This window comes from Gymnoscopelus braueri, assembly GCF_963280865.1.
Source record: "Gymnoscopelus braueri genome assembly, chromosome: 17".
Taxonomy (NCBI): domain Eukaryota; kingdom Metazoa; phylum Chordata; class Actinopteri; order Myctophiformes; family Myctophidae; genus Gymnoscopelus; species Gymnoscopelus braueri.
The window spans coordinates 7,813,187-7,823,910 of record NC_137617.1 but is presented as its reverse complement, the minus strand read 5'-3'; the positions used below and the strand labels follow the sequence as shown (position 1 = coordinate 7,823,910).

The window sequence follows — 10,724 nt, the reverse complement described above, 5'->3', positions numbered from 1 at the left end:
GCTCGTAGATCTGCTATTTTCAGCAAAGAGGTTTGGTGTAGACAGAGGGGGAAAAAGAGAAGACAAAGTACAGAGTTAAAGGTCAAGTTTACTCAGTATTGAGGGTTTAAATGGTTAAATGTCTGAAAATACACATTAACATGAATCCAACATATTAATAGATAAGATAATGTATAAGGGGTGTGCCGATATATCGTCCCGCGATATATCGCGATACGTTTTCGTGACGATATGTATCGTTTTGAAGAAAAAAAAAATCGTTTTGAAAAAATTATTACAATAATAATAATCAGGCATGCAAACAGCCCCGAGGTGAAAAGGGTGACAACATGTTGTTTTTTTTCGGGTCAGGTGTCACACTATTGTCCTATTTGGATTCAAAACGGCTATTGTAGCTGAAAAGCTACAAGTTCGCATATAATGCAAAAACAGAATTATTTGTTTGCATTTGCTTTTTTTCTCCCCCATTTATTTTTCATAATAAAAAAAGTGCGTATCGTATCGTATCGAAATCGTATCGAAGTTGTGAGCCAAATATCGTATCGTATCGTTTGGTGAAATTAGTGTATCGGCACACCCTGTATGTAGAATAGACTTTATTTGCCATTTGCACAAGTGCATAGGACATTTTGGAGCTCAGCTCCCAGGGTCAGCATTTTAAAAAGAAGACAGAAAATACAGAGAAAACATACAGTACCTCCTACAATCCTACATATATCCTACCACACTCCCTAAAGACAAATATCAAATATAATAAATAAGCACGTCATAGTCTAAAAAACTGTGCAAATAGTGGTGCAATTCATCTTATCATGATCTGTCCTGTCCTAATTCATCTGCTCTGATTCAGTTCATCTGTCATATTGACTACCGTCCCTAATGTCCTCGGCTACTAAGCACACAGTGGCAGGAAAAAAGCTGTTAAAAAAGCGTGTTGTGTGGGTGGAGATGCTCTCTGGCCTGTGGTGTCTCAGGTTGTGTCCTGAGTCCCTCCACACGAACAGAGGGTGAGCAGGATGATGTTGATCCTCAAGGATGCTCTGTGCTCTCCTCCTACAGCGCTGTGTGTAGATTGTGTCCATGGCAGGGAGATCTGCTTCAATAATCCTCTCTGCAGTTTTGATGAGTCGTTGGAGTGATTTCCTCTCAGCTTGGGTAGTGTTTCCATACCACACCGTGATACCGCTGGTGAGGATGCTTTCAACGAGTCCTCTGTAGGCCAGAGTGAGGGGCCGGGGACTGAGTCCGGCCTTCTTCAGCATCCTAATGAAGTACAGCCGCTGCTGGGCTTTTTTCACTGTAGCAACAGTGTTTTCAGTCCAGGTCAGGTTTTTTGACACATGAAGGCCGAGAAACTTAAAGCTGTCTGCCTGCTCCACCTCTGTCCCTTTGATGGTGAGGGGTCGCAGTGTGGGAGGTCCCCTCCTAAAATCCAGAATTACTTCCTTCGTTTTGTCCACATTGAGGACGAGGTCATTGTCCTCTCCGTAGCTGATGATGTTGTTCACCTGTTCCCTGTACCCTGACTCGTTTCCTCCTCTAATAAGGCCCAGGATGGTTGTGTCATCGGCATACTTTATTATGATGTTACTCTTATGGGTGGAAACGCAGTCATGTGTGTAAACGGAGTAGAGTTTGGGACTTAGGCAGCAGCCCTGAGGATTTCCAGTACTAACCGTGAGCTGGGCTGAGGTCTTATTTCCCATCCTCACCACCTGTGGCCTATCTATCAGAAAGTCCAATATCCAGTTGCAGGTGGGTGTAGGTACACCGAGGTTTGCCAGTTTCACAGTTAGCTTCATAGGCTTAATTGTGTTGAAAGCCGAGCTGTAATCCAAAAAGAGCATACGTGCATATGTTTTACTTTTCTCCAGATGTTCCAATGTAGAATGAAGTGCCAGTGCCACCGCATCATCCACAGATCTATTTTTGCGGTAGGCAAACTGTAGGAGGTCCAATGAGTCAGGAATAACATCGTTCATAGACTGAAGAACCAGCTTTTCCATGCACTTCATTGCCACTGAAGTCAGTGCCACTGGTCTGAAATCATTCATTTTGCTTGTATTGGATTTTTTAGGGACTGGTATTATGACAGAAGATTTGAAAGGCCGGGGGACTATTTCCTGTGCAAGGGAGCTGTTAAAGATGTCCGTGTACACCCCTGCCAACTGCCCAGCACAGGCCTTCAGGACTCTTGGCGACACTCCGTCAGGGCCTGAGCTGCCTTTCTTGGGTTGACCTGCCCAAACGCTCGCAGGACCTGCGTGTGTGTCACCTGAAGTGCCGTCTCCCCAGGGCTGTGGGGAGATTTTGAGGGGGTGTCTCCATTCAGTCTGTCAAATCTAGCATAAAAACTGTTAAGGTTGTTATCTCGAATCTCTGTCCCGTTCGTGCCTCTCTTATAGTTAGTGACGGCTTGGATACCCTGCCATATACTATGTGTGTTGTTATCCAAATAATAGCTTTCAAGTTTCTGTGAGTATAGTTTTTTTGCGGTTTTGATTCGTAGCTCGTAACGAGCCCGCTTATACTCCATGGTGTCCCCCGACTTGAAAGCTGCACACCGGTTCCTGATTTTCATGCGTACATCCGCATTGAACCAGGGCTTTTGGTTAGGGAAGACTCGAATAGTACGAGAGGGGATGCAGATGGAAGTGCACCATTCAACATAACCACCAACAGTCTCTGTGTAGTCATGAATATTGTCCGTGGCCTCTTTAAAAACATTCATGTCTGTGGCCTCCAGGCAGCCCTGTAGGTCTGCCAGTGCACTGTCAGTCCACATCCTCGTGGTTTTGACAGTGACTGGGTTTGCTTTTAGCTTAGAGATGTAAGTGGGCCTTAACAGGACTGCCAGGTGGTCAGATTTTCCAAATTGAGGTTTGGGAATGGCAAATGAATGCTTTTTTTTATGTTGCAGTAGCACTGATCTAATGTGTTTTCCCCTCTGGTAGGGAAATCCACAAATGTATAGAATTTGGGCATAGCCTTCTTTAAATTGCAATGATTAAAATCACCAATTGTAATAAAAGCAGCATCCGGGTACATATTCTCATGTCCGCTTATCATGTAATGCAGCTCACTCAGATGTAATAACTCATCCAGCTGAATCTCTGAATCCAATCCTAAATCAGTGTAAAGTGAACTAATGGTGTGTGTGTGTGTGTGTGTGTGTGTGTGTGTGTGTGTGTGTGTGTGTGTGTGTGTGTGTGTGTGTGTGTGTGTGTGTGTGTGTGTGTGTGTGTGTGTGTGTGTGTGTGTGTGTGTGTGTGTGTGTGTGTGTGTGTGTGTGTGTCAGGAGAACATCAGAGTCTACCAGATGTGAAGGTGATGTTGGTTGGTGGAGAACAGTATCAGAGGAGCGAAGCTGGAAATCACATACTGCAGAAGACTGTGTTTAAACGAACTCCATACAAGGTGAGTAATATTATATGAATGTTATGTTATAATGAATGACTTCACTCAAAGTAAGTAAACAGTAAAGTGATCAAACATGTTTTCTGAAGATAATGTAAAAGTATCTGCTGTCATGAATGTTCATTGATCATGTGATCAATGAACTGTCAGTGATCAAAACACACAGATGTTCATTTTCAAATGAACATGAAGTCCAACACATGTAGATTCTCATCATGTCTGTAATCTTTAACCCATTAAGACCTGGGACGAATCTGTGTCATTTCTAGATTTGAGCAAAAAAAGCATTATTTTACACATATACAAGCTCGTTGCGCGGCTCTACGAGCTTGTAGATCTGCTATTTTTTTTTAAATCGTGAAAATGTGTGCAAATCTGAATATATATTCTTTTAAAGTGAACATTTTTAACTTGAATCTTTGCTTCTGGCGGTCCCTGGAACAAAATATTTTCAGATGGGGGTCCGCGGCCAAATACTTATCATTTTGGGGGTCCTTGACATGAAAAAGTTTGAAAACCACTGATTATAACAACAAAAAAAGTGTTAGGATTTAGAAGACATTTGTAGAATCCCCCCAGAAGCAAAGATGTTGTTATTATTATGAATAACATACAGTAAACTTCATATTCCAGGAGTTTAAAACCCAGACTAAACTGACAGAATGTGTCAGACAACAGAAACGAGTTGCTGGAAGAAAAGTGAGTGTGGTGAACTGTCCAGACTGGTCGACTACACCTCCATCACAGAAGATCAAAGACGTCCTTCTACACGGTGTGACTCTGTGTTCTCCTGAACCCCATGCTGTCCTGTTGACTGTTGATATGAGGTCCAGTTTCTCTGAAGCTGACAGGAGATCAGTGGAGGAACACATGGAGCTGCTGGGGGACAGAGCCTGGAGACACACTCTGGTTCTGTTCACAGAGGGATGGTGGCTGGGAGAGAGACGTGTTGAGGAGTACATAGAGTCTGAAGGAGAACCTCTGAGGTGGATCCTGGAGAAATGTGGATACAGATACCATGTTCTAAACTCCAAAAAGTGGGACATTTCTAAGAGACAAGTCAAAGAGCTGATGGTGAAAATAGAAGACATGGTGATGAGGGACAGAGGACACTTTGGACCTTCGAGACAGATGACCCTGATTGAAAGACTGAAAGGACAGAAAATCTTAACAGAAGAAGAATGGAAGAAGAGAGAGCAGGAGATGATAGAGAGGATGTTGAAGTCTGTGGCGACAGAGCCAGAAGAACCAGAAGAACCAACCCTGCCAGCTGTCAGGAGAAGGAACAAGATGGACCTAGAGGATGCAAAAAGCATGGACTTTCCTCCCGTTAGTGAGTATCAATGTGTGTGTGTGTGTGTGTGTGTGTGTGTGTGTGTGTGTGTGTGTGTGTGTGTGTGTGTGTGTGTGTGTGTGTGTGTGTGTGTGTGTGTGTGTGTGTGTGTGTGTGTGTGTGTGTGTGTGTGTTGCGAGTGTGCGAGTGTGCGTGTGTGCGGACATTTGCTTGATAATGGATGGACGCATTTTCATGAATCTTGGAGGGAATGATCAGTAGGCTGCTCTGAGGGTCAAAGGTCAAAATGACATCATGGTTCACATGTGAGGAACAGAGACATGTAGAGATGTTGTGCTGGGCTGCAGGGTTTTCACATCCAGGTGTGTTTTTATTATCATTGTAAATGTCTTGCTGTCTGTTGTCTTCTGTTCCAGTGAGTGGTGGAACACGCTCTTCAGGATATGACACCATGAGTGAAGCTCCTACCCAGACTGATGCTGATGTAAGAGTAAGAGATGAAGATGTTTCATAGTTGAAACTTTAGTCTGACATTAATCACACACATTTTAATTATTATTTGTTATTTGTTTTATTTTATTATAAGTCTGTGGTGAAGGAGCCAGTAGAATCAACCCTGTCAGCTGTCAGGAGAAGGAACAGCATGGAACTGATTCCTCCAAGCAGTGAGTATCAATATCCTGTTTACAGCATATCATCACTGTCGGGTGGAAACCTTGTATGTTCAATACTGTTACTTTTCAAAAAAGAGAACCTGTGTTTAAATGGATCCTGTGTTTAAATGGATAGAGCACTGAAGTGTGACATTACTGCCACTAAAGGCTGCTATTGCCCTGGGTCACGGAGTAATTTGTTGTATTGGGAATTTGCCTAATGTATTAGGCAAATCTTAGAACATGTCATATAAGAAATGTGTTCCAAAAATAAACAAAACGCCCAGGAATTTTTTCTCCTATGGATATGAAGCATCAACTGATGGTGAAAAAGCACTAATTTATCCAAAGAGTAAGATGTTTTAGTTTTTTCCTCCAAACACAGACGTTATCAAATGTAACTCAATATCATAAACGACACAAAGTCACATTCCTGACAAAATGGCTGAGGTGATATTTATTTTTGGAACACAGTTCTTATATGATGTGATCTAAGATTTCTCTATGGGGGGTCCCCACATGTCAAACTAAATGTAATGCCTCAACTCCTATATTTAAGTGCTTGTCAGGGTGGTCAAATATGATTATTTTGGGGGGTCACGGCCTGAAAAAGTTGAGAACCACTGCTCTAATTAGTTATTATTTAGTCACAAAAATCTCTTGTTAATACTTTTCATTGATTGGATCAATATTTATAAAACCCACAGACAGACTGTTTTCACTAATAACATAAAAGTCGAAATACAGAGATACGGCTTCTGCTCGACAGCGATGATTTTGTAATCGTGTGTGTGTGTGTGTGTGTGTGTGTGTGTGTGTGTGTGTGTGTGTGTGTGTGTGTGTGTGTGTGTGTGTGTGTGTGTGTGTGTGTGTGTGTGTGTGTGCGTGTGCTCGTTCGTGCTTGCGTGTCTGTACACAACTTGGCGGGAATGCTCAGTCGGCATGCTGATGAGGGACAGAGGACACTTTGGACCTTCAACACAGATGACCCTGTTCGAAAGATTGAAAGTAAGAAGAGAAGAAGAATGGAAGAAGAGAGAGCAGGAGATGATAGAGAGGATGTTGAAGTCTGTGGCGACGGAGCCAGAAGAACCAACCCTGCCAGCTGTCAGGAGAAGGAACAGCATGGACCGGTTTCCTCCGAGTAGTGAGTATCAATATACTGTCTGCAGCATAACACAACACGTGTGTGTGTATGTGTGTATGTGTGTGTGTGTGTGTGTGTGTGTGTGTGTGTGTGTGTGTGTGTGTGTGCGTGCGTGCGTGCGTGCGTGCGTGCGTGCGTGCGTGCGTGCGTGCGTGCGTGCGTGCGTGCGTGCGTGCGTGCGTGCGTGCGTGCGTGCGTGCGTGCGTGCACAAACAAACTTTTGTGGTCAAAGGTCAAGATGACATCATGGTTCATATGTGAGGAACAGAGACATGTAGAGATGTTGTGCTGGGCTGCAGGGTTTTCACATCCAGGTGTGTTTTTATTATCATTGTAAATGTCTTGCTTTCTGTTGTCTTCTGTTCCAGTGAGTGGTGGAACACGCTCTTCAGGATATGACACCATGAGTGAAGCTCCTACCCAGACTGATGCTGATGTAAGTGGGAGATGAAGATATTTCATAGCATCTTCATAGATAAACATTAATAAAACACAATTTTAATTATTTACTATGTGTTTTTTTTTTTTTTTTTTTTTTTCAGTCTGTGATGAAGGAGCCAGTAGAATCAACTCTACCAGCTGTCAGGGGAAGGAACAGCATGCCGTGGCTTCCTCCAAGCAGTGAGTATCAATATCCTGTTTACAGCATATCATCATGTCAGGTGGAAACCTTGTATGTTCAATACTGTTACTTTTCAGGAAATGGACAAAAATAACCTGTTTAAATGGGTATTTCTTATTTACTGACAAGCTCGTTAATGCTTTTTATTGGTTCAACATTTATAAAGCCAACGGACACACTATTTTCACTACTTAGGGCATTCATTTAGGAAAAAGTTGAAATATGGAGATACAGCTTCTGCCCGACAGCAATGATTTCGTAATTGGTGTGTGTGTGTGTGTGTGTGTGTGTGTGTGTGTGTGTGTGTGTGTGTGTGTGTGTGTGTGTGTGTGCGTGCGTGCGTGCGTGCGTGCGTGCGTGCGTGCGTGCGTGCGTGCGTGCGTGCGTGCGTTACATAAGAATGGATGGGTGTATTTTCAGTTAAAGGATCTACACCATGAATTTATTTATTTTTTTAAATATTTATTATCATATTGCTTATGTCCCTCAAACGTTTTTCAAAAGGTTTGAGCCTAAATCAAGCCTCAGGATATACTCATTCCAACTAACTTCTCTCTGGCTTATAAAGCACTTTTACCTGCAATACCACATTGTCCTGATTTGGCACGTAGCACTATTGAGCCAGTTTGTATGCATGTTATATCCTGGTTCTGTGTGGAAAAAGTAAAAAAAACTAAAAACACAACCCCACATTTTTTTATGTTTGAACTGAAAAACAGGGCTTATTGTACCGCTAGTGACGTCACTTTCGGGGGCAAATCAGTTTGGCCTGTTTTCAATTTACATAAAACCCCAGATAGAAAGCCTGAGTGCTCAAACTGGGGTATTTTGGGGGATATAAGAGAGGTAGGGGAGACCAAAAACACACAAAAAAGAAGAAAAAGTTAAAATTCATGGTGTAGTCCCTTTAACTTGTAGGGAATGATCAGTAGGTTGCCATGAAATGATAAACTTTTGTGTGGAAGAGGTCAAGGTCAAAATTACATCATGGTTCATATTATCATTGTAAATGTCTTGCTGTCTGTTGTCTTCTGTTCCAGTGAGTGGTGAAACACGCTTTTCAGAATTTGACACCATGAGTGAAGTTGCCAGCCTGGCAGACACTGATGTAAGTGAGAGAGAGGAAGATGTTTCAAAGAGTACATGATCATTGTAACGGATTTATTTTGTATCATTATTGATGTTATTTCTCCATCAGACATGATCATTATAAGAACAGTAATATGTGTTCCTTTTTCCTCCATGGCTCCAATGTCTTTATTAATATTACATTACTTTTAGTTAAACATGTCCGTGATGTTTCTTTTTATGTAACTATCATAATTGTTTTGGCTGATTGAATACTTTATTAGTCAGAAATATAAACACAAACAGCAGAAAGGTACATTTAGGCTAAAAGGATAACACAAAAGGGTCCTGGGGACTTGTTTCCATTGTGGGCCTATACATTCAATTCATCAACATAGCATAACAAATTCACACAAAAATGCATACAAACACTATTATGTACAAAGATGTTGTCAGTGAATTTTCCCTCTCTTGTTGATATTGTGACAAGGAGACACGACCGATGACCCTGTTTGAAAGACTGACCGGAAAGAAAACTTTAACACAAGAAGAATGGAAGAAGAGAGAGGAGGAGGTGATAGAGACGATGTTGAAGTTTGTGATGATGGAGCCACAAGAACCAAGTAGTGAGTCTTACTTTTATCCTCTTATGTGGACATTACAATGTGCGTGTGTGTGCATAAAATAACAAGAATAGATGGGTGCATTTTCATGAAACTGGGAGAGAATGATCAGTAGTGTGCTCTGAAGAGATGATGAACTTTTGGGTGGAAGAGGAGGTCAAGGTCAAAATGACATCATGGTTCGAGAGACATGTAGAGATGTTGTGCTGGGCTGCAGGGTTTTCACATCCGGGTGTGTTTTTATTATCATTGTAAATGTCTTGCTGTCTGTTGTCTTCTGTTCCAGTGAGTGAAACATACTGCTGGTCACCTGCCAAGGTCTCTGATTGGCTGACTACACATTTTGGACCCATAGCGCCCTCTTCAGGATATGACACCATGCGTATAGCTCCCAGCCAGGCAGACACTGATGTGATGAGTGTGAGAGATGAAGATGTGGATTGATTTATACTTTGTTGCACGCCGGTGTCACACGCCAAAGTAGCAGATCTACAAGCTCACAACTAGTGATGGGCATTGTTAGTGTGCTGAAGCATTCAAATCAGTTCACTAAAACCTAACTTTGAGTTGTGGCACTGATGAAAGTCATTTTCTATGATGAATATGAACATACAATATGTCTACATTGGTTGGTGTATATACTGTCATAATGACTAAATCTGTTTATTTTCTAGTTTTTGACATCTTGATGTATTCACTGATGACTAAGAGCTTTGGTTACAAGTGAAACATATATGTTATCATGACTTGTATATATACTTCTATGTTGTATCTAATAAATAGGTCAGTTTTAAGTAAATGTATCTAAACTAGAGCATTGCCAATCTGGGAACTAAAGTCCAGGGTAAACTGTTGCGCCCTTATCTGTCCTTTGTTCAGGGTTGACTGCAGGTGCGGTGGTCTCAAAAACATAAACATAAAGGAAAAAGATTCACTCTCTACATAAACTTTAACTATGATCCTTAGACAGAGACTAAGAAAATATTTTTCTTATTATATCATGCTCATAAAGTGCTCTGTGATCAGTGAAAGGTGCAAAGAAGCTGCAAAACTGATTAGATGATATATCATCCTGATGATATATTGGGCTGATATTTGCATTTTTTTGGTAATCAAAATGCGAAAATCCCATATGGGCTAGGCTCTGATCTAAACATGTTATATTTTATACAATCATATCAGTATTTCAACATACATTTTGTTCATATTTATAGTTTTCTGTTTTATATTCCATTTTGCTTGTTGCATCCTGTATATTAAAGTAAACTGTTTCATCTATCAGGAAATAAAATTCACTGCGTTATGTAAAAGTACAATACTGGAATTTCCCTTTTTTTAAATCAAATTTAAACTTGTTTATTAAATTATGTGTTTAGTATCTACTATACAATCAACAGACAAACATTAAATTGACCAATTCATGTATCAAGCTCAAACAGTAGTAGTTTAAAACAATTTAATTGGTGAAATTCTTGATTGTTCAACATGTCATGGTCACGTTTTGAGATTCAACCCCAACCATCTTTAACCCATTAAAACCGGGAAAGCATCTGTGTCATTTTAGATTTTAGCATTGGTTATTCAAAAATACCAGATCTACAAGCTCACAGCGCATCACTTCATGCCACACTGAGAGCTTGTACATCTGCTATTTTTGCTATTTAAGTGTAAGAAAAGTGTTGAATCATTTAGATCTTTTTTAACACAAATCTTCTCTTCTGGGGATCCCTTGCACAAAACATTTTCAGATAATGGTCCGTGGCCAAATACAAATTTGGGGGTTCTCCTTGTCACGAAAATTTTGAGAACCTCTGATTTAGAAGGCATTTATAGAATCGGCCTCAGGTCTTGAGGGGTTCAAATGTTCTGTGTGAGGTGCATGCTTATACTGCTATACATT

General features: G+C 41.1%; 1 protein-coding gene across 1 annotated transcript in view; it reads left to right on the top strand.

Moving 5' to 3' along the window:
* Positions 1-10,109, top strand: part of LOC308104042 (uncharacterized protein) — a 205,035-nt gene extending 194,926 nt beyond the window's left edge. Inside the window, exons 24-31 of the mRNA XM_080454294.1 lie at positions 5,128-5,195; positions 5,298-5,376; positions 6,302-6,511; positions 6,880-6,947; positions 7,054-7,132; positions 8,174-8,241; positions 8,692-8,827; positions 9,111-10,109. Coding sequence (XP_080310420.1) covers positions 5,128-5,195; positions 5,298-5,376; positions 6,302-6,511; positions 6,880-6,947; positions 7,054-7,132; positions 8,174-8,241; positions 8,692-8,827; positions 9,111-9,268 — 866 coding nt within the window. The 3' untranslated portion in view covers positions 9,269-10,109. The remainder of the gene's footprint in view (positions 1-5,127; positions 5,196-5,297; positions 5,377-6,301; positions 6,512-6,879; positions 6,948-7,053; positions 7,133-8,173; positions 8,242-8,691; positions 8,828-9,110) is intronic.
* The last annotated feature ends 615 nt before the right edge of the window (positions 10,110-10,724 follow it).